The sequence below is a fragment of the Triturus cristatus genome, chromosome 7 (genome assembly GCF_964204655.1).
Source record: "Triturus cristatus chromosome 7, aTriCri1.1, whole genome shotgun sequence".
In the NCBI taxonomy this organism is placed as follows: domain Eukaryota; kingdom Metazoa; phylum Chordata; class Amphibia; order Caudata; family Salamandridae; genus Triturus; species Triturus cristatus.
The window spans coordinates 323,522,385-323,550,191 of NC_140590.1; the positions used below are offsets into that span (position 1 = coordinate 323,522,385).

Sequence of the window (27,807 nt, forward strand, 5' to 3'; positions counted from 1 at the left end):
CTTCTAATAAAACAGGTTTGGTGATTTTGACAACACAGACTGGTAGCGTAAATTTAGACTGACCTTTGCATACTCTGTAGGGAGTCTTGATGAGAACCCAATCATTCACTGCTACATCAGCAGATTTGGATTTAGAAGCACCATCATAAGTTTTCTTTTGTAGAACTGCTTGGCAGCAACCCTGTTAATTGAGATCCTCCAAAGACTTTCTCTTTTTAGACCAGGCATAGTCACTAAACCACTTGGGCATAAGCTTCGATCTAGCTTCTCTACCCCGGAGTGCCTTAAAAGGTGTAATACTACTGGTGGAATGAGGTGCTGTGAGATATGTATTAAACTTTTTTTGCAAAAAACACCCACATCAACATTGGCTGCAATGGCGGTTTGAACTCCTCCCTTGAGAAAGCGATTAGCCCTCTCGACAAGACCATTGGAGGATGGACTATACAAGGCAACTTGACAGTGTATGACTTCAAAAAAATTGGTAACTTGATGAGAAATGAAAGGAGCACCCTCAAGTCTAAAAAGACTTTCAAGAAAAGAAATAACAGTAGAAGAATTGGCCTATTGCACAAATGAGTAATAAATCCATTCAGAGTGATAATCAATGGCAATTAAACCATATTTCTTCTCTGAAGGCAACAAGGTGAAAGGCCCTGAAAAATCTAAAGCCATTTTATCACATGGAGAATCTGGAAACGGAACTGGAAACAAAGGTTTCTTGCCTAATTTCCAGTGTTTGTCTAAAACAACACAACTTGGACAAACGTCAACAAAAAGAGCTACTTGTTTGTCCATGCCTGGCCACCAGTAGATGTCTTTTAATTTCTTACATGTAGCAGAAACCCCTGAATGGCCCTCATGTGCAATGTTGATCATCCTCTCTCTGAAGGAAACAGGCGGTACAAAAAGACCATTCCTCACACATACCCCATTCTCAAAAGATAACTCTTCACTGATTTGCGCGAAACTCCTTAAATGATTACTTCGACTTCCAATTATCGTGCCCAGATCCGGGCACGATAATTGGAAACATATGCTGCTCGCAACCGCACACGCACACAGCAGCTCCCGCATCTTGTTTCTAGTTTTTTAGGTCTTGCCTAGCGAATGCAGCGCATGCGCTGCTTTGCCTTGGCGAGACTCTATTGTCGTGGCTTTGGTGCGCGAAGGGAGACAAACCATGGGCGCACACGGACAGGCAATGTGCACGCACATGGCGTCTCCTCTAGTGATGGAAGCTTTCACACGCTCCCACCGCGCGCTTGTACCGGCACTTCAAAGGTATCAGAGCGCTGGCTCGAAACCGGTTCCCTTGCATCAGACGCTCGCTCCAGCCATTACATCAGATCCTCTTCGTTGTCCTGTTCTGCCCGATCTCTCCTCCACGCGCTCATCACAGACATAACGGGATCAGCATTTTGGTAAAGGCAAAGCAGCGCTCGCAGTGCACCTCCATTTATTTATTAATAGCGCCGGTATGCTTAATGCCTTTTCCTCCAAAGCAGACCCCTACCACCTCCGACACAGCAGACCCGCGCGCCTTAATTTATTTAATAATCGTACCGGGTGCTTCCGTGTGCCTTAATTTATTTAATAACCGTACCGGGTGCTTCGAAATTATTTCTTTGTAACAGACCCTGAGGCGGAGATAGACACAGGCCAATGAATGTTTTCCTCCAGATCTCCAAGGAAAACGATGATCTAACAATCTGTGTAAACTGTTCTGATGCCTTTTGGATAATCCGAGTACAAGGACGAAAGGACTGGACTCCCCAGGACAGATTAACCTCACAACCATGACACAGATGTCAACTTTTGTCTGCATTAATAGTTGTCTGTCTATTTATTTTTGTTTATCTCTGAATCCATCGATCCACCTATATCTCTACCAGCCTGCCTGTTTATGCTTTCTGCTATGTCTGTGCACAAGGCCACCTGCTGCTGCGCTACAAAACACCAAAATAAATAATAAATAAACGTGCAGCACGACTAAAATACTATTTAGTTTAAAAGATGTCAGGGTTTGCTATATTTCAGTTTGGCCTACTTTGTTGTGTTTGATATGAGCAGAGAGGCCTCAGTACCAAACATTGTTATTATTAGGGGAAGTTAATCTAGCAAACATTACCACAAATAACCGAACTACCCAGATATTAGAACATTGGAATGTGGAGCACTCCATTGTAGACAATGGAGTGCTCCATGCTTCTACGGGCCGGTAAAGGCCCGTAGAGCAACATTCCAATGTTTTACAAAAGCCTCTCGAAGTTCGAGGGGGATTTAAATCCCCTCGAGCTTCGAGAAGCCTTTGTTTAATTTGTTAGAACATTCTGCCCTCTAGTGGCGCTGCAACCACAAGAGAAACAAACTGATAACCTGTCATCCTAGTCAAAAGGGTTGTCACAACTGTGTTTTTTGTATTTCCTGATCTGGGGGTGTGACAGTGGCTACTACCACACCTGGAGACAGAGCGCATCACGAAGTACGTATGGCACATGACAAAAGGCAGCACAGTGTGGCACTTGTGCACCTCACGTGTCCGCCAATCTATTTTCACAATACAACATCGGTGCTCCTACCTTCTTGGGGTGCAGTTTTGTACAGCAATTTTAACAAAACCGAGAATAAAGATGCTGGACAGAGAATGAACTTGGTGATGCAATAAACCCAACTCTGTAATGGTGACTCGATCTACAGGAGATCCCAGCAGGGGACTGTGTCTGGTTACCCTTTCTTGGGGTCACTCGTTGCTGATTCCACTGGGTTTCAACTTTCAGGGGTCGCCCCTCTTCAGGGGGTGGGAGAGTGGTGTTCAGACAGCAGCTGCCAGGGCTTAGAGACCCTCACACTCGTCTGGGTGGGATTTCTACAGTCCGAGTTGAGAAGTGCTGTCTGAATTTTAATTTGCAACTAGTTATTGAATATCTGTTTTTGTAAGGTAAACAACGTTTATAACGAAACTTTTTGTACGCAGGGAATCACAACGCGGTCGTTACAACGACCGCGTTGTGATTCCGCATACCATTACTCCGCAAGTCGGAACATCGAATTGCGGGGGGAAGGTGTTGGATTTAAAATCCAACACCTTCCCTACTGTCCGCACAGACTGGAGTTGGAATAGTAAATTATACTATTCCACCATCCAACGCCCCCCCTCCGCAAGTCGTTGTTCTGACTTGCGGAGTAATGGTATGCGGAATCACAACGCGGTCGTTGTAACGACCTCGTTGATTCCCTGCGGACAAAAAGACTGCGGGATAAGGAGGCATATTCTTTTTGTAAAGGCTGCAAGATTCAGGCAGCCCCCCGCCCCCACCTCCTCCTGCCCAGCGAGCAACTAAAACTGGACGTTTGGTGGTAGGCTTTCTTAGGGTGGGGCACCCGTTGTATATTTTTTCACGCTTTAAATGAACAATAATCTAACGTTAAACTGAAAGTGCGGATATTTCCCTTGTGGAACACCACCACCTTTGTTTTTCCTTAAAACTGGACGTGGTGACGCCCATGGGTTTGCAATGCTCCAAACGTGGCCAGGTATAAGAAATTCTGAGTTTCGCGAAGTTTGGGGTGTTTTCCAACATTTCTCAATTTTGTTGCCGAGTCTTACTTTAATTAAAACTCTTAATTAAATTTGTTATCGGTACTTTGATTTTTATCTACCAATAAGCAGTGTCTGCAAACAAAAAAAAAAAACATAATTCCCACATTTGGGAGTACACGACATGAGGCAGCACGTCCCCTGTGAGATGACGATAAGGTTCATAAAGTGCACTGATACCAGCGGCTTTCAGGCGCAGAGAAGCCAGCAGTATTGAGAAGCTGACTGTGTGTCTTCTATGTGCCCTGCTCCTGTGCGAGCTGTTGTGCTGGTGGTGCTCACATGATTCTATGGTGGTGATGGTAGGGGAACAGGGTGGCCCTATGTGTAGTTCTTTGTGAGTGCTGTATGTGACCATGCATGTCATTCTGACAAGTGTGCAAGTACCAGCACAACCTTGTGCTGCATAAGTGCACTGTGGCCCTTTCACAGACTTGCACGAGTGCTGTGTGCACGAACTCACGCCATGCCGATGGGTTCAGTAGCCTGTGGTGGTGGCACGTGTGCAAGCTGTTTCTGTGCGAGTCTGCTTGAGTGCAGTGTTTGCTACTGACTTCCGCTTCCAGACTGTCACTTTCGTCTGAAGGTAGTGATGGAAGCTGCATATTGTATATTAGCATGATGATTTCTTCACTCCCGTCCCACCCCATCATAAAAATAATGTATGCTGGGGTCATGTGAGGACTGTACACACCATCGTAGCATTAATATGTAGTGCCATGTCCAACCCCAAAGCACTCTGGCGTAGTGAGTGGTTTATAGTCACTCACCATCCGCGCTGTAGGTTCCGACTGAGCTCCTCTTGTTGATGGTTCAATGACTTTTGGGCACAGCCAAGTGATTCTTAGGTATGGCACCAGAACACCACCACCGCCCCCCTCTCTTTCAATAAAAAAGCAACTAGGAGCCAGGGTGGTGGGGAAGCACGAGGGAGAGAGCTGGAAGAAATATGCACTCTCATGGAGATTTTTAAAACGAGTTCCCTAAAAGTGAGCACTAAAATTATACAAGTTAGCCCAGCAAACCGATGGTAAAGCGGCTATTACTCGGGGGTGGGACAAAAGAAGAAAAACACATGCCAACCAATAAAAAGCGTTGAAAATGCAATAGGTCTCGCCTTTGATTAAGTTAAAGCCATTTACTTTGGTAATGATATTGTATAGCAAAGCAAATGGCTTTAAATTAATAAAAGGCGAGACCTATTGCACTTTTAATGCTTGTTTTACTTTGCAATAAAGGTCCGCGCGCTAATGTGTGTCCTGCAAGATTATGTATCCGCCTGTCTCTGTCCCTTCACACGTTGTGCTGAAGATATTACTTAAGGCTTTTTAGGATGGACATATTTTGCACCCAGACAGTCTCTCCGACCCCCCCCCCCCTATTTTTTAATCCCATCTTTGCGAAAATAGAGAAATAAATCCACAGGTCGTAGGACCAGGGTGAGCTGTATGTGGTACATAGGAGCGTACACATTGATAGATGTATGAGGAAGTGCGTTCGAGTGCGTGTGTGTGTACCTGTGGCTATGTTTGCGTGTGTCTGAGTGCGGTTCTGTGTTGCCGCTTATGTGCCTGTGTGTGTGTGTATGCGGCCATGCCTCTGTGCGGATGTCTGTCTGCTTGTTTACATGTTCATGTATGAGCGTGGGCATGCCTGTGTGCGTGAACATGCATGCTAGGCTGCAGTGGTTGCTTTTTAATGCAAATACAGTAGGCTCTGTCTGGAAAGTGTGTGGGAGGGGTGGGGGGGGCTGATATTCATACTGCTTCATTCCTTCATTCACACATTCCACCAGTAGCTCTGTGTGCTGCTTGGCCACAGATCGGGAAGGTTCCATTGCGAGGGAGAGGGGGGCTGGGAGGGGGCGCTGTGCAGCGCTGTGCATTTACTGGAGCCTTTCTACACTAGCACAACCCACTCTGCTCGGGAATGTGCCCATCGTCAGCCATGAACTAAAACCACACAACACCCCATCAACAAATTTCCCATCTGAAAGTTCCAACCTTAAATCCCCTCTTGGTGAATTTGCGCACATATTTTGCTTTCCGTGTATATTCCCCTCTTTCAGCTCCTACCTCCCTATAATCCTCTATTTTCCCAGCTTTACTTTTTTTCCTAATATATATTCTCCTCTGCCCGTCTTCCTTTTATGGGCATTCTTTAATGTCCTCCCCCCTACACCATCCCGGGCAGTTTCCCTCTTACATTCTCTTCCATGTTTCATTACACATTTCCCATTCCCTGAATAAGAATTCCGCTATAGGCTTTGCCTCGTTCGATATCCTCGTTTATATTTGGATCCTTGCATTTCTTTCCTGACCGCCATTCCGACGGAGCCCTGTTCGGCCTCCGTGACGTTTACACCGCTATATTTCCCTATGTTTATTGCCTCTGTTTTCTTCGTTTTCTCCATCTTCGTATTTTGCATTAAATACTTCCCACCTTACATCCCCACCCTTGTATTTCTCCCTAATATACCCACTCTTACACTTCGAATCTTTATTTCCCAATGATTTTTTCACCCTTAGAACTGCACCTTGGTATGTCCTTCTTTTGTTTCACACACAGCCTTCACACTCAGAACTACCCTCTGGCTCTCCTGGGTGTGTTTGCATGTGTTTGTGCCTTTCTACGAGACTGAATGTGTATCTGTGTATCTGTATGTGGGTTGTCTGTGTATGTGCCCGTATTTGCATCTGTGTTCTTGTATGTGTTTGTGTGTCTCAGTCAGTGTGTGTATGCATGTCTGTGTGCGTGCGTCTGCACCTCCTTGCGTGTCTGTATGTGTCTGTACCTCCGTGCGTGTGTAAATGTGTCTGCGTGTCTAGGTGCAAGTCTGTATCTGTGTATGAGTGTGTGTCTGGCTCTCTGAGTGTCTGTCATTGTGTCTGCTTGTCTCAGTGAGATTCTGAATGAGTGTATGTGGTTTGCGAGCGTGTGCAGCTGCCTCTCTTCATGTGTGTCTTTGCTGTCGAGAGGAGGCTGCCTAACTGCCAAGTGGTCCTTTTAGTGCACAGCCACGGGACCTTCCTTTGTGCTCCAAGTCTGGAGCACACAGCACTCGGGGCTGCCAATGCCGACCTCCTTGTGCAATGATTTGTAATAATTTCAGTGAAAAGCCCGGGCAGCTCTGTGGGTATCCTGGGTAATGCACAGAGCCTCGTGCCCTCCGCTTCAGATAACAAACACCCGCTCCGCCATTCTGCCGGCCTCTGATGGACCCGTCTCGCTTCTTTTTTGCAACCCTTAAATAAATATCTATCGATCTATCTTTATATCCGTCTGTCTCTGTCTATTTTTCTGTCTATCTAACTTGTCTGTCTGATGGCCGGTGGGTCTGTCTTATTTATACACACTCAGTTGATGCACAGAATGTAAGCTGCTGTTTATTACCATTGTTGAGTGGGGGAGAGGCCATAACTCACGAGAGGTGAATCCTCAAGTGGGTAATGTACCCCTTTCATAAATTGTGCTAACTAGCATATTACAAACTGCACATATGCATAAATGGTTTATGCTATGGCATTGTTCATGTGTGTTTACCATTGCCAGGATGGAAGGGGTTACATTTGTGCCATGGGCAACCCCCCATAGAAGAGGCCTAATGCTGTGTCACACGGTTGTAACGCAATCTGTGAGGCCGTAAACAGTGATCTACCCACGTCACTTTTGCTACATTGTTGTAATTTCATGAGATTTGAGTTTTGCATTTTAGTTATAAATGTTAGAATGTGATTAATACATTTGCTTCAAATAACGTTATTAGGCCACATTTGTTTTCATTTCTGTGGTGTGTGGGTGTTTTATCGCCTTTGGGACCTTATAAGTATTTAATTATGCAGCACAATATCCTTGGTGCATCATCAACTGTTGCATGACTAAACACTTGTAATGTCTCAACGGCGAGACCTATTGACTATGCCAATGCTTGTTTTAAAGTCTCATCCAGTGCCATGACAGATGAACATTCATCTTGTGAGATACTACCACTACACATGGAAACGGCATCTATCAAACGAACAACGCAATCCTTGTGAAAATCATCCTCCCCTTCACCTCAATCAGGGCGAGGAATGCGAGAAAGACAATCCGCTCAGACGTTCTTTCTCCTTGAATATATTTGATTGCAAGATTATACTCTTGTAACTTGGAAAGTAATCTCACAGCCTTGCAGAGGATTTTCCTAATCCGTTCCCAGACAACAAAAAAACCAAAGGTTTGTGATCGGTGAAGATTTCACAACGAGTACCCCAAATGTATGTTTTAAACTTCTGAACAGCCCAAACAATGGTAAGGGCCTCATGTTCAATTGTGCTGTAATTGCATTCAGTAGGTGTTAAGGCACGAGATGCAAAAGCAATAGTGTTTTCCTTACCATCCACCCACTGTCCACAAATAGCACCAAGACCTTTTTGACTGGCATCTACAGTAATGAAAGAATTTCCATTGGAAGCATAGGGATGTAAAGCAGGTGCGTTTAACCAAATGATTCACCTTCTCAAAAATATCACTAAGTGTATCAGTTCATATAAATGTAGCTCCTTTTAAAGGCACCTCAGAGGTTGAACTAAGTGAGCATAACCAGGAGCAAACATAGCATAGTACTCAGTCCAATGAATGAGCGTACAAAGTTTTTGTCAACTGGAGGAGGAGCATTACGAATTGCTTCTACATTGCAAAATGTAGGTTTGATACCTGCACTTGAAATTAGATGTCCAAGATACTCCACCTCACTAACCAGTAGCTTGCACTTGTTGGCTTTCACAGTCATTCCGTTATCTTGTAAGATGTTTAAGACCTTCTCTAGAACCTGCAGGCTTTCTTCCTTGGTTTCAGTGTGAATCAAGATATCGTCTTCAAACGCTTGCACCTGTGAAAGACCACTAAAAAGGTTGTCCATAACCTTTTGGAAGACGCTTTACAGCAGAAGTGAGACCAAAAGGTAGCCTCAAGTACTTGAAGGCACCAAATGGTGGCACAAAAGCAGGAAGCGCTTGGGAACCTGGAGAAAGTTTGATTTGGTGATAAGCGGAATGTAAATCAACCGTAGAGAAGAACTTGGATTTGCCAATATTGGCTAGCATATCATAGATGTGAGGTAGGGGGTGACAATCAACAAGAATATTTTGGTTCAGGGATCTTAAATCCACACATAATCTGAGATCCCCAGTCCTCTTCTTGGTTAAATCCACTGGAGAAACCCATTCTGAGGAATCGATTGGAGAAATAATACCCTCAGATTGTAGAATGGACAGTAACCATTTTAAAGCTTCCCTGATGCTGAGAGGCATAGGTCTAACTTTATGTTCAACAGGTACAGCATCTTTCTTAATAGTGTTCAAAACATTTAATTGTGCCCAAAGAATTTTTGAAAACTTCAGGAAAAGTTTGTACCAGTTTATCCACAGTCGACTCATGTTGACCTACAGATAGAATGTTAGCAGGAAGATCTCCCAAACTAATGGGAAGATCTTGTCCTGGACATAAAATGTCTAGAAGAGCAAGGTCCTTCCACCCTATGATGTCTCTTCCTTTGACTGCCACATAAATCTTGGTTCTTGTGGATCTACCCAAACATTCCACATTGTCCCAAAAGTAACCCAACAAATCAATGACCTGTTCTCCATAAGCTTTTAGACTGATATCGGGTGTCAAAAGTGGTATGGGATTAGGCCATAACTTGTAAAAAGTGCAATCCGCAAGAATGGTAACAGGAGCTCCTGAGTCGGCCAAAACCAGAATGGTTTTTCCATCAATAATATCAACTAATGGCCCTTTAATAGGCTTGTCAGTATGTGTTTTAAGGTCCGGGACATCAACAGTAACTAGAATGTTCGCAAATTGAGAATTACATTCTTGCATATCAGGAGTGTCTAAACAAATATTTGAAACTTCAAATCTACTGAGATTAGTATTGCTGTTAGACGCTGTATTCGACCCTCCCCTACAGACACCTTGGAAAAGACTGAATTTGTGACACTTAACACATTTCTTGCCAATGGCTGGACAGTTAGGATTGTTTCCTATATGGCTCCTAGAACCACAATGAAAGCAAAGAATTGATTCTTAGACTTTTTCTCAGCAGTTTGCTTGGAGTTGATGGCACAAACCACATTCTCAGCAGATATGACATTGACCGAAGGTAGTGCAGAATGAACCGTGGCTTGTGCAAAAAGAACCATGGCTTGGTTGGCATGGTTGAATATAACTTTAGAAGTAACGATTGATCTTTCGATGCTTTTGGCAATGTCAATCGTTTCAGCTAAAATGGAATTGTGAGAAGGCGCTCTTTGATCTTTTTAGAGAAACAATAGAAAACAAATTGGTCTCTAATATAAGTATCGACATTGGGTCCAAATTCACGTTTTTCAGCTAAGACTTTTAAAGTTGCTACATAGTCTTCAACGGACTCTTCACAGGATTGTGTACACATAGCAAAGTTAAATCTCTCTAAAAGAACACTTGAAGTATCATATTGATTTTCCATAGGTAGTTTAGCCTCAATATAAACATTCCATAAATCATCTTCATACACAGGATCAGGAAGACGTGGAAGATTGTCAAACTCTGTGCCCAGCCACTCCTAGATGATTAACAAGCAAAGCTAATTTTCTTGAGGCAGAGTAATCGTCCGCATCAATGGCGGTGAGATAATTTTCAAAATCCCTTAGCCACTCTGACCATTTTAAATCAGGCTTGCCTGATTTCTGCAAGAAGGGTGCAGGCTGAATAACACCCTGAATGTTGGCCATAATGAAACCGTGTATACAACGAATGTAAATGAAACAGTTGCCTGCTGAATGAATAAAACAATGTTGGGAAAAGCAGAATAGGTTTTTGTGAATTAAAATGCAAAGAAGACCTGTGCATGTAAACTCAAAGTTGCAGAAAAGGAGATAAAATTCTTAAATAGAATACTTAAAAAATTGTGTGCGAATCACCGAAGAATGAAGGTGTCGCACAGTTGAACTTCATGAAATAACCGCAATATTGACAATGTTAAAGGTGTGCCAATCGCCAATTCCAGTGTCGCATGCAAACGAAGAAAAAAGTTGTAGTCGAAAGAAATTTTCTTTCCGACTTAACCAAGATGGCTGCCGTGCGTGTGACGTCAACACATCTCCCAGGATACTTTGCGGTAGTAGTCTTCCCTTGTGGTGACGTTCCGTGAAGGAAGAGGAATCCGCAGCCTAGAGATGGAATTCCAACTCCACAGGGATACAAGACAACAAAGGTGAGAGCGAGCGCGCAGGCAGTGTTTAGTTTTAAAAACGTGGCACACGCGGGCAACCAACGGCAGCAAAGGGTCCAAAGTAGAGGCAAAATGAAAACTAAATGACCCACCTCTAGAAAACGGCCTCAAACGTCCAGAGCAGACTGCTCAGGCAGAATCAATGCAGCGGGAAAGCCGGTGGCCTCCTGTAAACGCATCGGAAGCGTAAGATGCAAAATGCGAGTCCAACCCCACTCCTGGTACCAAAATGTGGTGGGGTTGGAAGCAGGAAACTCAGACGTAGGCTTAATCCAAAGGAGTTTTATTCCAAACAAAGCGAGAGGCAGTGCAGGAAGGAGCCCATGGCAGAGGCAGCTGCACGGCGAAGAACCATAGAAGCAACTGCCAGAGCCCGGGTGGTACAAAACATGACATAGTAGAATTACATGAGAACATTCTTAGTATTAAAGAAAGTGAGCAACTTATCACACCATTGCTTCCCCCAGCCTTTGCCCTCCTGTTTTGTGCCCTCTCCACCCCAACCTTTCTGCTCTGTAACGTTACACAGCCTGCGTTTTGCTTTGGCTTCTCTCCTCCCCCGTGTTGCTCTGTGCCTTTATGGCAAGAAGATTCCATATTTAATTATAAAATCAATCGAGCTGGGGGAAGTCTTCATTAGACTCTAAAATTAGAGAGCATATAACAAAACACGTACCGTCATGCAACACAGAATAAAAAGTGTGCCTTGCATTATACTCTAACCAGACATCAGTCTATCACCAGCATCACAAACTGTTCCTCATTGTCTATGTAACTGAACATCAGGGGCTCCGTTCTGTGTGTGGAGAACTGTGAAAGGATCCCTAGAAAATCATGCATGGTGGGAGAAGTGAGGGAGTGAGAAAGTTGGTTCTTCTGAAATGTGATGAGACAAGAGCCCTCCTCCCCCCCCACCCCCATTTACCCCCCCACTTTCCCCTACCCCATTTCCAGTATACATTAGTACTGCTCCAGTGTTGAAAAGGTCATTGAGGTTGCATACATGGCCAGCACTAATGCATCCCACATCGTGCCCTTGCACACCTCAGGCTCGGCCAGGAATCTAGTGTTTATCCACACTGACCACCCTCACATTTATGCTCTTCCACATCAGTGAATCCTGCCCGACGTTGCTGCCTGCTGCACCACAGTCCCCGAGTAAGCAAGAGAAACAGGTCTACAACAAGCTACTCCTGCAAGGGAAGAACAGAAAGGTCAACATACATTTAGAAAGTCTGCAGTTGCCGCATAAGAAAGGGCTACTTTCCAGGTGATGGAAGAGGAAGAAACCGGGGAAGTGGTTGAGTGATTTGGGAAGGTGGGCTGAAGGCTCCAATACAGAGTGAGTGGTAAGGGGGGAGAGAAGGTTCAACATAGGGCATAAAACACAAGTAAACGTTGTGCAGTTAATTAATAAAATCCTACATCATGAGCGTCCATAAGCAGACCTGTATTGTATGGGTGAAACAAATTGCAACAGTACAACTATTAGACTGACAACCATTAAAAGATAATTAAACACCAAGTAATCTGAAATAAACAAGGTAAAGTTAGGATAGTAACAAACATTTATTATTTTAGCTTCAGAGTTGCTAAGAACGCAGGTTGTATCAAGCTAAAGAACAGTTACAGTTGCTTGATAGTTCAGAGTACTTTTTAGATACATGAACTCACAAACCAATGCAGGACAACATACAGATGTGGCTCAGACTGTTTTATCCTGAACATAAACACAACCTAGAAAGTGCCTCACGGTTACGTTTACGCTGCTTTTTCATATCCAAATCCTGAGCAGCTGTGGCGAAGACAATCTATATGCACATTGTATTTATACAGCAAACTCTTGAGAGCCCATGTATCCAGCAATCCCCTGCACTCTCCTTTTCAGCGAAGTTCCAGCACTTCTCAAGTGCAGGAAGAATGCCAATTCAACAGGAAAAACCATGTACATTTCAGAACAAGAAGTGGCCAGGAAAGCTGGTATTCATAGAAGTGAGCAGAACAAGAGGCGGGTGAGTAACCACTCTGTTACAACTCTTTAAAGCCCCTCTGAAGTTTGTTCACATACATATTCTGCATGGAGGCCACAGGGCCTAATCTCATAAGCAGTGCAGTGGCACAAGCCTCTGCCCCCTTTAATGCACAGTTTCTTTGATAACAGTCATGGGTTGGAACAAGGAAATAAGCAGGAGTAAATGACAGCCAGGTGGAGCTTCGTGGTCAAGTAAAGATTGGGAGGAGGATTTTGTGTTTGTGAGGTGGGTGCCTGATGAACCCCACCCATCTCATCAAAATACCAATAAATGCCGCAGTAAGCGTGGCCTGGGATCTTGGGATGGCTGGAGGTGGATAATGTGTTCAACACCCCCCCCCCCCCCCCCCTAAAAAAACCAGAAGTGCATAAAACAAAGGCCCCTCCATGCTTGCACAAACGGGTAAGAAAAAGCGGCAAAGGGTTGGGTGAGACTGTCACAACCACTCCATCCCAAATGATAAGCATTTGCTTAGCCAATAGGTCTCGCTTTTTTTTACCTTATAAGTATTTAGTTATGCAGCATAATATCATTGGTGCAACAATATTAATTGTTGCATGGCTAAACAGTTATAATATCCCCAAGGCAAGACCTATTGGCTATGCTAATGTTTTTGGTTTTTTTGTGGGTGGGCATAAAGAACAGGATGGTGAAGGTTAGTTTGTTAGTTATTTAGTGTGAGTGAGTGAGAGAGTTAGTAAGTGAGAGTTAGTTAGTGAGAGAGTTAGTGTTTTATTGAGAGTGATAGTTAGTTAGTGAGAGAGTGAGTTAGTCAGTAATTGAGAGAGTGATAGTTATTTAGTGAGAGTGACAGAGGTATTTAGTTAGTGAGAGTGAGATGGTTAGTGAGTTATTGAGAGTGAGAGTCCATTAGTGAGAGTGAATGAGAGTGAGAGAGTGAGTTAGTTATTTAGTGAGTAAAAGAGTAAGTTAGTGGGATAGTAAGTTAGTGAGAGTGAATAATTGTTTTTGCGAGAGTGAGTTAGTGTTTTAGCAATAGTTATATTTGTTTTTTAGCGATTTTTATTTTTGTTAGTGACTGAGTTAGTGAGTGACTGATTGAGTGAGTGACTTAGAGAGATAGTGAGTGAGAGAGATAGTGAGTGAGTGAGTGAGTGTGTGTGTGTGTGTGTGTGTGTGTGTGTGTGTGTGTGTGTGTGTGTGTGTGTGTGCGCATGAGCTATTTAGTAAATGAGAGGAAGAATGAACTAAAAGAATAGGCTGCAGGATCCTCCGCTGGCACAATTGACCACTTTAAACTGCGGAGATCCGAGGGCCCCAGAGCAGTCTTGGAATCTAGAAGTTATCCAAGGTTTCACACTGACTTCGAAGGCTGTGGACAAGAACGCATTGCTTTGGGCCAGAGATCGAGTTTCTCGCCTGAAGATTCTATGGTGGCAAGCAGTACCTCAGTGGAATTAGGTTGATTGTTAAAAAAATGTTTGGCAATTCACCACCTTATCGAAAAGATAGATACAAGAGCTTCATGACATGATGGATGAAACTGTGGCATGTTCTCTCGGACTGAGATGACCTGTGCGTCATATGCATACATAAGTGTGGGGGTAATCTCCACAAAAGACGCTGGCAAAGAGCTTTTATCTAAGAGTTAAAAAGCAGCAGGCACACCACAGGGCTTCTGTGCTAACCACATTTCTTATGTTTGGAAGTAGGATCAAGAGGCAAGAACCACCCATTGAACACAATTAGAATGGGTGTATTAATGAATTTTTAAATTGCATGTTCTCCATTGGGTTTCCTGGCATTAAATAATACATATTGTCAATTTCTACACGGGGCTATGCTGTTAGAGTGCATTCTAGCAATTTTCCCCTAAAAGGTAACTGCAAAATTGGAAATTAATTAATCAAATATCTGTGATTTAGGAAAGTTTGTTTAAGTAAAAGCATAATGCAGCAGTTTTCATTATTAATGAGATGGTACTGGTGGCTAAAAGGCAGCAGGTAAAATCCCAGATCACTTTTGATTAGAGAGTCCATTTCTGAGTTAATTTAGTTGAGCAAGTGTTGATCCGAGAGCCAGGTGGTTGACAGTTTTGAAGTAGCTTGTCAAAGTTTTGTGGAGAGTCGGAAGTTTAAATTCACTAAATACCAGAAAAATCAGGAAGCTTGGCATCAATCTTAGGGGTGTTATGGGTTCTATGATTTATAGACTTAATCTTAGACCACTTGTCCTCGTGCCCCACCAACAACAGGGAGACAGAAACAGAAGGATCTTTGAGCCCTATTTATAAAATAATTAGACGGAGTAATCCAGCATAATTTCATGAAATTTACATTACGCTTGTTAATCAAAATTACACCAGATGACCCAATAATGCATGGTAACATTTTAGTGCTGGAGCACGAGAACAACGTAATTGACTAGAACGCGGGAGGCTGCTTTTTCTGCACTGTTATTATTTTTGCATGAAATGTGTTCTTGTGCCAAAAACAAAACCAACAAGGCGCTAAATATTGCACTAAATACTGGTTTTGCATTTCACATATTTTAAGAGAAGTTGCAAAATGTCACTTGATTACATAAAAACAAATGATGCAAATTTCACACATCATTAATAAAAACACCCTCGGTGGTGACCAGTCAGGGGTCACCTGTTGTCAGAAACATTTCCATCACCCCATTGCTGCAGACCTCAACTGCGGGACAAACCCCGGGTCACTGTAAGCTGACCCGCCGACCTGTGTACTTAAGGGGACCCTTGACGGGATGAAGCACGACCACTGCTGTGTCTCTGCGCCTGCTTGATTTTGTGACGAAGGGGGGTGTCTTGAGGAGCACGGGGTTCAGGGGCTGCGTGCGGGCCCCGTCTGGCTGTGCAGGGAGGAGTGCGGCGCTGTTGACAGCTGGATGAGCCTCAGCTATGCAACAGCCAAAGGTCACCATTCCTGGCGGATAATGCACAGATACGGCGAGGGTGAGTCTGTTAGAACCTGGACAGAGAACGTATGGACTGTCAGGAAAATCCTTGAGGCCCGTATTTAAAATGTTCAAGCAAAGTAAGGCATTTGTGTGCTAAATTGGTCACTATATTTTGGAGAGAGGGAGCTATCTGCTGTATTACTCCGTGCATAAAGGTGCCGCAATGCGTGGAACTATTGTGAAATTCACACAGGGAAATGGTTTTTAACCAAATGACTGATCACTGGTGTCGGCGCTCCGAGGGCACAGGACACAGGCTGTTGAAGTAAAAGTGTGGTGCGGGGACAGGGGGCGCAGGGGGCATGAACGACAGGGACCCGGGTCATGAGCGTGTTATTGCTGCAGACAAGTCTCCGCATCCTGGCCGGTTGACATTGTAAACCTAGACACAAGGGTTGTTTGAGGGGAGCCTGCCAGATTGACAATGTAAATGTGTAACACGCACACAGCTTGAGAGAGTGGGCTGTCGGCGGGTGGGAGAGCGCTGGCGCGGGGTTGGTCACAAGGAGAAAGTTTTGTTTGAATTAGATCAGAGCTGTGGGAACAGGCATCTCCCAAACACGCACAGATGTGGGTGGAGGGGGGGCGGACGCAAGCAGGCAGCTGTGCTCCACTATTAAGGGCACCTCGTAGGCGCTAACTGCGAACTTAATTACTGTATAACTCACCACAAGATGCGTGCCAGCATCTACCGTCCCAGCGCCTACGATTAAAAGGCTCCACCGGCCATAAACTATTTTAGAAGAGGGAGTCGGAGCTGAAGGATGTCAGCAAGTTCCTATTCTTTTCCGTTTAAAGTGAAGGTGGAGGGTGTGGGGCGGAAGAGGCCTTTAGAAGGGGGCGGAGTCCTGAGATACGTAGAAGTGCGTGCGAAAGTGGAAGTAACTAACAAGGAGGGAGTAGGTAGTGAGAGGTAGGGAGGAGGAGAATGGAGGGGGTAGTGAGAGCAGAGAGCAAGGGGTTAGAGGAGCATTAAAACAAAAGTGATTCGTGCGCTGTAAGGCTTAATGAGCCTTGACAAAAAGCCAGATGGCGGCTGCGCGCGTGCTTAACCGCAAGCTTGAGGCCAGCAAAAGCTTGTGGTAGCACAATGAAAACCCACTTACTAAATGTCTCGCAGCGCATGCGCTGGCTCAGGCAAGACCTAAAAAACAAACGCTCTTCTACTGGGGAGTAAACCTTTTGTGATCGTCTTGTACCTCCACAGGCTGATTCGCCTACTTTCAAACTTACACAAGTGCAAATCTATATTAGTCCCAGAGATATGCTGCGACTAAGTCAAAGCAGAGGAGGGACTCAATGCCAGAAGTAAAACTGCATAGAAGCCAACAGCGCAGACAACCCACAACCAGTTTGTGAAGGGAGAGTACGAACACTGGGCTCTGCCTGCACAATCTTGAGTAAATATCTGTCAGTTAAGCTGATGCTGGATCTGATGACCATAGGAGGCTTACTCCGATGTTAGAATGTGAGACCCTTGGAGATCCATTGGTTGATCTGGCTGCACCACAGTTAATCGCAAAAGGTGGCAATTCCTTTTGGATCATTGACGGCTCCCTTATGAGAAGTCCTTAACTTTCCGACAAGAGTCCTTTGGATGTGTAGAACCATTAAGGCTATGGCATCGCTTTTCCAAGCAGAAGAAGACTCTGTTGGCACACTATGATAATATATGAAGGAGCTCATTTCAAGGGCCAGACTATTCTGGATGCTATCTGCGCAACCAGTATATGCTGATGTATTTTCCTACTGAGGAATGTGCGCATGATTCAAAAATGTCGGTCTCTGAGTGGGGGCTGACGCCCTAATCATGCATTTCTCTTTAGAAGTGTGCAAACTCGATTTTTCTGTTCCCCATACAATTTGCACCAGGTTATGCCTTGTGTAAACACTCGCAGGGTGCAAACTTAGCTCATGAATTATAAGACCGATTTTGGGACTTAAGTTTGTGATCCAGTTAAAAATGTGGGCCTTGCAGGGAAAACCAGTTCTGCCTAGATGCTGGTGAGAACCCTATGGAAACCTATTTAGGTCTAGTACAACTCCTGGAATGAAGGCGGAAAGATTCAAGTTTGACCCATTTTTAGCAAGGGCTCCAAACAATTAAACCTCGGATGGGGTAGGTTGGAATGGGCACACGAAAGAAAAAGAACTGTGCTGCTTTATGCTTTTGATGTTGAGCCGTTGGATGCAAAAGACAGTGTGCACATCCTAAGATCATAGAGGGGTTTATGACTCAGCCACTGCTTACCATTTCTTGCCTTTACTGTGGCTCATTTGCCTGCTTCCTATTCAATAGCTTGCCTTGTACATTTTGTTTCGGACTCTCCCTTGGAGAAGAACTGTTTTACGTGTTTCCTTCCACTAATCACTTTTAGGGGACTACTTTTTTCTTTTGTCCTAACCACTCTATTCGAATGAATGTGTTTTCCAGCTGTCTCTCTTGAGTGCTTCATTTCCTTCACCACGTTCATTGTCTTTCGCCCATCAACTTCTCCGACCAGCTCCATGTTGCTCTTGTGACCATTTTCTTTTCTTCCCTCCGTTCCACATAGCTGTCTTTCTCCACAGTTGATTTTTTTCTCCCTCTTCCCCTTCCCCTCTCCCCCCAGCCCCCAACCAAACACCAAACCCTCTGTTTTTTCTTTATGTTGATATTCTTACACGAGTTGCTGTTTTCACTACCAGCTTGTAAGGTTGGGTCTAGAGAGCCTTTCTTTGGGTGTCAGGCCTCACTGTCATCTTAATGATAGATTGGGATACCAGCATTAGAGATGACTTGTGCTGATCTGGCAGTCAGCAATTTCACCAATCTTATTAGTTGTTACCCTCACATTCAAGCAGAAGCATGCCACAACTTTGGGAAACATACCCCTAGCCAAAGCCTTGTAGTTTTGTTTCCGATTGATCCAGTCAGTAATCTAGGTTGTTTTTCGCAAAGCTTACTAATTTTCTGCAAAGTATGCATATGAGGGAATCTAGTTCCCCCAAACTGGACTGGTGACACAGCAAGTGATTGTGAATGGGCTGGGAACATATATATATATACATTTACTTATTTCCATTTCAAAGTGCCAGTGGATAGTGTTTTGCCTAGACTTGTAACATTTTTTGGTTGAAGGCTAAATCCAGAATGAGAACCCAGTACCTCTATTTGCAAGGTAAGAAACGTAGCAGGTCAATAAGAAATCTGTTTGTGGTTTTCTTTTTTTTTTTTTTTAAATTAATATTTTATTGGTTTTATTCGTTGCACATACAGGGTTATACTTCAGCAGCAGCAACATAAACACTTTACTGAATAGCATACAATAAATTACATGACGTGGTTCAACATTTCCTTAAGTTCCTTCCGTCTCATTGCCAAATCCACAAGTGGGGATGTACATAGGGACCCTCTGTACCTATTCCACGCTCTCCACTTCCTTTCCCACTTCCTAGGGCACCCCCGAATAATGAAGACTTCCTTTTCAGCTATCATACATTTGTCCAATTCCTGTATCCATGTGCGTATGATGGCACCCCTACAGCCCCCCAATGGCGCGCTATTTCCCGCTTAACCAGGGTAAAGCCTAGCGTCACCATCTGTTGCTCTATTTCCGTGAGGTGTGTAGCCTCCCATATGTTCAGTAGGCCCACCCGAGGCGTGAGGGTCAGAGTTTTCCCCAGTGCGGTTTGGAGTTTTGTCGCAGCCCCCTCCCATATCGGTCGGATCTCGGGACAATCCCATATTGTGTGGTAGAAAGTGGCATCTTGGTGACACCCTCGAATACAGAGTGAGTCCTCCCTAGCCCCTATACGCGCAAGAACCACCCCCGTAATATAGGCCCTATGCAGGACTTTTAGTTGGATCAGTCGATCGGAGGGTGATCGCCGCCCCCCTGGGAGACATCAAAGCCTCCCTCCAGTCTTCTTCAATGGGACCCATGTCGTGTTGCCACTTCTCCCGAAGTGCCTCAAACGTATCAGGGAGGTTGGTACATAGCTTTTTGAACGTCAAGGATATGGCCTTCGAATGCAATTGCCCATCTAACAATCTGTCTTCTAGGGGCGAGAAGTCGGGGATGTCTTGTGGGGTCGGGAATACTGTCTGGAGGGCATGTCGAATCTGGAGGTAGCGAAATAGTTTACCTTGTGCCATGCCGTAGGTGGACTTCAGTTCTTCAAAGCCAAGGATGGCCCCCTTCTTGATCAGGTCCCCTACCTTTGAGATGCCGATTAGGTCCCATTTATCGAACCCTGGTTGGCAACATAGCAAACCAAGTCTTTGGGCCTGCCACAGCGGCGTCGCTTTGGTAAGGACATTTGCCAACCCTAATCGAGAATTTGCTCGGCGCCATGCGTCGATTGTATGGGACATGGGGCCTATATATGACTGTTTTTTCCCGTGGAGTAAAGCGCTCCCAAATACCCTGCTCGGCCTGTCTGGTATTTATCGAGCCTGAATGCTGGGTCGTCAGGGGGCCGGTACAGCCAGTGATTGATCACCACCAACTGTGAGGCCCAATAGTACAGCTTGAGGTCTGGCAGGGCTATACCGCCATCGTACCACCCTTTGGTTAGTTTCTTCAGTGATATCCGGGGGGCGCCTCCGTCCCACAGCAGCGAACGGTTTGTGGTTTTCTTGATGTTGAATTGCTTATTAAGTAAGCACTCTGTGTTTGAATTGGCAGACTTCATTCTAGATCACTCAGCCAGTGGACCGGTAAGTCTCCCACTTTGGAATGATGTTCGGATTTAGGTCTGTTAGAGGAAAAATACCTCACCAAAGATGTCACTTTTGACTTTGGATTGGAGCCAATTGATCTAGTTAAGGCAGCTTTTATTATCATATTTGCCTTGCACTGGGTCAGTAATTCAGCAGCAGAAAAAAACGATTAATCAAAAGTAAGTTGAGAACTTTTTCTTGAGACACCTGTGTCAGGAGAATATTGGCTAGTTTAATCCCCAATGCACTGTGCACCTGTTGACTACTTGGTAACCAATATCTCTTTCATCCACAATATTTTGTCCAAATTCCCCTCTTGTTTAAGGAGATCATATTTTCATAATTACTTAGTCTCCACCCCTCACCGTTTTGCTTTTCTTCCCTCCATTCCACGTAGCTGTCTTTCTCAGCTGTTTATTGTTCTTCCTCCCCCCCCCCCCCCCCCCGACCATCAAACCCTCTGTTTTGTCTTTTGTCAATATTCTTACGTGATTTGCTGTTTCAAATAACCGCTTTTAAGGTTGGGTCTAGAGATTCTTTCTTTAGGTGTCAAGCCCCACTGTCCTCTTAATGATAGACTTGTGCCGAGTCAGCAGTTTCACCAATCCTATTATTCTATTTTCTCTTTCGTAGCACTCTGAGAAAATCCTTTTTTTAATGTGTAATTTTGGTTTTAATTCCTTTTTAATTTAAGGATTTATTCCCTTAAATTGGCGGCCCAAGGCTCTGCTCAGTCTAACTCTTAAGAGAACCAAGCCGCCATCTCATCGTAAAAATCCTACAACAGAGGATTATCAGGCATTCAATAAAGCCAGGCCTGGCTCTTTGGAATGAATATTGAATGGAAACGTAGCAGAATACCGACATTGCATTATGACAGGGATGAGACTGTTGTCAGATAGCAACAGTCAGAAAGCAGTGAAGAAAAGCACCTAACTTGATAAGGAAGATATGTGTAACGAAACCGTAAAGGGACTAGCAGCAGAAGGGCAAAAACATTGCCCTGATTGACAAGAGGCTAGTGGAACAATGAGTATTAAGTATCAGTACAACAGGGAATGACTGCTCTTAATCAGTAGAATTGCAGGATTAGATATTCCTGAGACTGTATGTATAAAGGTTTTAAGGAGATAGTGGGGCCTACTGTGGCTGTTAGACAGTCGAGTTTTTGCATTTCAGGGAGGAATAATCATTGTGCAAGAGGATTCAAATGCAACTGACAGTGTGCCCTGGTGCTCCTTTTTCTTTGACCCAGGTACCAGTTTGTTATTGTGTAGGGGCGAGTTGGAAGGAAATTGACTTGATGCCTGACAATTTCCTTAAATGTTATCCTTTTGTACTTTGGCTACTCGGATGATTGAGTGAGTACTTGCTAGTAACTTGGGCTGATTCTCTTTTTTGTGTGTGTTTTAATTATTTTTACTGCTGCCGAACTTAACGAGACCTTGCTTAGCGGCTTTTTGGGATCTAAAATAATACATTTATCTGTGTGCAGAATACAGTCTGGACCTGGAGAGCAAGTTAAAGTGGGAGTATTTCTTTTCCATTTTAGATTCTATCCCAAGTAATCTTTTGTAGGCTCTTGTCCAAAAAATGCATGTTACTTTATTAATCTTCTATAGTGGCAAATACGATAATTGTGCCCCCCCCCCCCCCCCCCCCCCTTTACGAGAAGAATCTGGTTACCATGGAGAAGGTAGTAGGAAAGTACTGACTTGCAGGGCTACAGTCTTGCAAACTGTCATTTTAAACTGCATAAGACTGCCAAAAGTAATCACACAAGGATTTTCAGTGACAAAATGCTAGGAAATAAGTGACCTTCTCGAAAACGTGAAAGTAAAATGAGACTGATTACATCTAGATGTAGTCTTTTTCATGTTTTGGTTGTGTTCAATGTAAAGTGTCCCAACACCTACCTTTTCTACCTCTTTAAAAGGTTAAAATAAAAACATAAAGCAAGCAGAATTGAAACGCTAGGGATGGATTTCATATCCAACGGTTTCTTAAGGTCACCTTTATTTGGAGTAGAGAAATACCCTTAGGATATGAGGTCTGATTGAATATCATATCAGTTTCCCAAGTTGCTATTCTCCCTCACGACCTCCTGTACCCTCACCCCCTGTACTCCTTCTTCCACCCCCCACCCCCCCAACCCCCGCCCCCCAAACGCTCCCCATCCCACCGAGGCATAATTTTGTGGTTATGAAAGCATCTGTTACTTCTACAAATAATGGACATTTTGTGTTTCAGGAATTGGGGAATAGCCTGGACAAGTGTAAGAATAATGAGAACCTTCAGCAGATCCTCACCAATGCCACAATAATGGTTGTCAGTGTAACTGCTTCTACTACTCAAGGGTATGCTGTTCGTATTTACATGCTTCCTTGTATCTCATTCATGCTTTTTTTTTTTTTTTACATCCAAGGGGCACGCTACTTGTTTTATAACCATGTCCAAGACCACATTTTGCCTCTACTTTCCATAACATCCTGCTTTTTTCACTTTGTCCTATAATGCAGACCAGCATTAACTTCACTGGCACCAAGGATATGCTGTTTATTTGTGATCTCTTCTCTGACCCCACAACTCAAATTATTCTGCCTGTTTTACACACTGTATTAAACCTAATCGATCTGTCGTCCTTACCCAGGCTTTTTCTGCCTGTTACACTGTCCTGTATCACAGTCCTGAATTCACAACATAAGTGAATACTGTGCGTTTTACACTTGGTCCTTCATCACATACTTGTTTCTACACCACGATGATGATGACCATTGTAACTCTTTTTCTACCTCCATTTATGCTCTGTGTCATTTGTATGGAGTGTGCTGCTACTCAATGGTACAAAGGATGGTGCCCCAGCACTTGAATATTGCCTATTGTTTTAAGCTCTGATGACTGACTGTGGGTTTCTGTCTCATCCCAGGTTTTCTTCCTTCTTGAACACTGTATATTTTGATTCACATTCTTGAATTATCCCTCCTCACCCTGGGAATCCTCTTTAGCGATTTTAAGAAAAATTGGAGTATCAATTTAAGTGGGTGATTACATGCCTCAAGGATTAATTGCAACCCTCAAAGTCAGTAAAAAGGAGGGGTTGCCAGCAACCAGACAGTGGATACATAAGTTCTTAGCATCCTGTTTCCTTCCTTTCAAGTGTGGCCCAAGTATTCTATGTATGTATACTCAGCAAACCTGGCAAGCAGGATTTCACACTGAAAATGTCAAAAAGGATGCTTACAGCCTCCACTCTTCTGCTGAGCACAAGGGAGCCGTTCCTGTCTATTCAGGTCCACCTGTCGGTCACAGTGATGTAATGTGTAGCTCCTGGAAAACATTCTACACATATTCAAATGCTATTCCCTGACTGGGGGAAGTTTGAGACCAAATGGAACTAAAGGCAGGGAAAATGTAGCTGTCTAAAAAATTACTTTTCCTTAATAGCAATTCTAAATCCGACTTAACAATCCGAATTGGATTGTTAAGAACTATTAAAAATAGTTGTTTCATTATTTTTGTAGCTAGACCCATTCCTGAGATGCTATATTGGGATATTAATATGTAATCTGATTTTCTACAAAGGACAGATCGGCCTTCAACAGTGAAAAGTAGCTTTTGGTTGCTAGTCACTTGAAGTCCATTTTAAGATTACATTTCTACATCCTGTTTTGAAATACCATGCTCTGTGCCTTGTGGACAACGGGGCTTACATAGGGTTGACATGTTAATACTTAAAAGGGAGGCTTTGACCTGTCTAAAGAATTTATTTTGGCAGGTGAAATTGCAGTTTACACTGCTACAGTGGTAGGCCTGAAGCCATGTATGCACAGTCACTGTATTGAATGGCACAATAGGTGCTGCAGTATACTAGGGATATTTAACTTCCAGGCCCTGTGTGCAGTTATACTAGGGACTGATTAAATGCCACTTAGGAATACACAAATTCAGCCGTGTTTTAAAGGGGGAGCACATGCACTTTACTACTGGCTATATTTAAACATCCGTGTTTAAATATACTCATTTATCATTGTGACAGCCATGCACTATGTGGTTATTGTCTTATGTCATCTGAACATTGTTCAATGAGTTGTAAATCCTCGTATGTTCACTCTCCAGTCTTTCGTAGCTTATACTTTCAACCGCGTTTCAAATTAATGGAAGGGAACCTCTGAGCGCTGCTCTCATTCAATCTTCAGATATTTCTTTGCTTTATTGCTCAGCTTCTCTCTGGGATTTCAGTTCTTGCCCCCCTCCTACTACAGAAGGTAAGTCTTTTTTTGCCCCTTTGTGGCTGATCCGTGGGACTGAGCCTTATCGGCTTGTGGCTTACAAGTCATTTGAGAAGTTGCTCTTTAGGGCCCGTGACAACTCTGGGGCCAGGAAGACCTTCATCTACCACCCCAGCACCAAATACATTTTCTGTCTTTAAACGGCCTGTCCATTTACCAAAGAAGTAGAGAAAAAAGTATAACTACTATCAAAGACCTCGATGGGCTGGGAAAGTCCCTTGCTCTTCACCCTGAAAGCAGCCTCCTCTGGGGAAGAATCTGTGTAAAGTGCCTTTCTGACATCTTCACCCAAAGCTAAAAAAAAAAGAAAAAACTAAAGCTATACCTGGTTGGCTGAAAGGATCCAGTCAGAGCCTCCTGCTTGAAGACTCTGACCTCCATCTTAAAACTGTTATTATATTTCTAAGGAGCACACCTCTTGTTCAGTTGACAAATCTGCAGATAAGCCCCAGCACCATAGGCCACGTGTCTTCAAGTTTTCCAAGATTTCCGATCCTATGGAGACTTCAAATTTTTATTGCTTTCCTTGTTGAAGGCAAACACAAGTACTGCTTGTCGATGGCTCCTTCCGTGATTATATCTTCATTGAATACAAACCACTACTGTTTCAGTCAATGGCTTGCCAAGAATTCCCTTATCAGTCCCTCCATCGCAGATAAATGTTCATCAATGCCTGCTTCATCAACTAATGCATAGTTGATGAGTGCTACTCTCCATGATACACATTTCTGTGACTACTATAATTCCTCTTTGGTCTGCAGGTTCTCCTGTCTAGTGCATAGTGTACACTCCATTCCAAGTTTTGGAGGAATCCTCATCCATCTGAGAATTCGAGTGCTTTGAGAAAGGGGATACTGATGGCATTGGGCAAGAGCTATTGGCGATTTACACTGATTATGATCCATTTAAATGCCTGTGACCTAAAGAACTACATTACCGTGATATGAATTTCTTACCTGACAATTCTGAGATGATTATTACTATTACAAGCAGTAGTTTGAGGCAGACCTCAACACATTAAAGAGACACCTTTAGCTCCAGTGGTGCAGGTCCTTGTAGATTGGTTTCACTCAACCATGTGATGCAGGGCTTCAATGCCACCTCCGTACTATCTGCTTCTGGTGCCAGGACCTCCTAGGTGCCCTTCTAGATTGCACTCATGTTCTTCTGTAGTTGACTGTATCTTTGCAATCGCAGCAGTCCACGCCATCCATGCCACTGGCTCCTGCACCAGTGCAATTTATTACATATATTCTGATAACTGGGTTATGACAACAATAATTGAGGATTCATTCCCTCCTACCTCTACACTGACAGCCTGGCTCCATGAATGGGATACTTCTGGTTCCTTATGATGCTTCTTAAGAACCAATTCTGTGGGATTCCAAAAAGCACCCCCATTTCAAGGATGACCTTGTAAGATTCCATGTCTTTGTAGCCATTCATCTGAGCAGTCTAAGCTTCTTTTCTAATCAACGTATAAGACCAGTTCAGATCAATACCTGTAATAGAATGCCTAGAAGGAGGGCTATGCATGCATATGAAAATCTGTTGTGCATGTACAATCTACAATTGTAATCCTCTGGAGAGTTGGAAACCAAGACTCTTGACAGTCAAAAATACCTTAAAGTGTGATACACATGACTATCAATTCCTCCTTGCTACTAATGAATTGCTGAAAGGGTATGTAGTGTCTTCAGAAACTTTCAACAAATGCGTTCTGGACTCCTCAGAAACAGACGTTACAGATAAACATTTTGGAAGTCAGTGACCAGACTCAATCTCATGGAATTTTGACTGTGCATCTAATGTCAGAACATACTTTATGATCACCCTTCAATATATGCACCGGCATTGACCTAGGTAGCTCAATTCCTCAGTCATTGGACCATGGTATTAAACAGAGTGGTGCATACATCAAGTTTGCACAACTACTGGGCAGATTCCTAAAACGGGCAGGCATCACCTGCTAAGAGTGGGAGTTACTTTGTTGCTTCAGAGTTCCAGCAGTGGGACATACCTCCACCCGACCTTCTCCCAAACACCAGTGAATCTGAACTGCTAACTCTTTCTAAGCAGGTGGTGGTGATGGTGGTGGTGTCCTGGGATTCAAGGAGACTTCCATTTGATCCAATGGTTGAGGTTCTTTGCCTCGGACTATGGCTTTCTGATTATTCATAGTCATTGGAGGGTCCTCTGCAAGAGAACACCTGTAGGACTTTACAGATAAACCAAAGTAATCCTGAGCAGATTCCTACCTTCTAACTAATCACAATAACCAAGTACTTCATCATAAGCCAGCATTCCTGCCATTAACTTCTTGGCTGCTTCATACCTAGAATTTTAATCCCTAGAGAAGCCACAGGAATTTCACACAATTTTGTAAGTGGCAAGAGTGCGTCTACCACTAAGACATATGCTCCAAAATAAATAGTTTTGTGTTTAGGCAAATTCCTAACAGATGCAGCCATGTGTGATCCCACCTTGTTTGCATCATTTTGCCAAGTCTGCCATCCATTTTTTTTTTTACCCCATGAGTTTCATTCTCTGGCAATGTCTAAAGTGAGTGTTGATGCAGAATTTTTGTTTAATATAAATTTCTAAAAAAAAAAAAGCGCAACCAACGCGTTTCACCTTAAAAAAAAAAAAACATTTTTTTTTTTTTTTTTAAAAGGCTTAATCAGGGCCTATGATCTGAACCATTGCGAACGTGAGACTTAAGATCTGTCTATACTAAATATGTATTCCGGTTGCCTCATTTTTTTGTTGTATATAAATGTTTGTAAGATATGGTTAACGTGCAGCTGGCCATTGAGGTGAGCAGCGGTATTCTCTACTTGTTCTTTAGTGTACTATAGTGCCTATTCGGGCAGTGCGGCTTTGAATCCCCTGGCTGCATCCTCTATTTTTGCTCAATTTCTAAATATGTAACCAGCAATGGAACTTCCTGGCATTGTGTCTTTTCTTCAAGGATTGTTAAAGCA

The 27,807-nt window shown here is 43.6% G+C and overlaps 1 protein-coding gene across 3 annotated transcripts in view; it reads left to right on the forward strand.

Annotated features, from left to right (window-relative positions):
* The window catches only part of PRPF31 (pre-mRNA processing factor 31), a 173,418-nt gene that overhangs the window by 56,825 nt on the left and 88,786 nt on the right, over positions 1-27,807 (forward strand). For all 3 annotated transcript variants that reach the window (XM_085616415.1, XM_085616417.1, XM_085616416.1), the window contains one exon: positions 22,785-22,891. In XM_085616415.1, the coding sequence (XP_085472541.1) occupies positions 22,785-22,891 (107 nt within the window). The remainder of the gene's footprint in view (positions 1-22,784; positions 22,892-27,807) is intronic.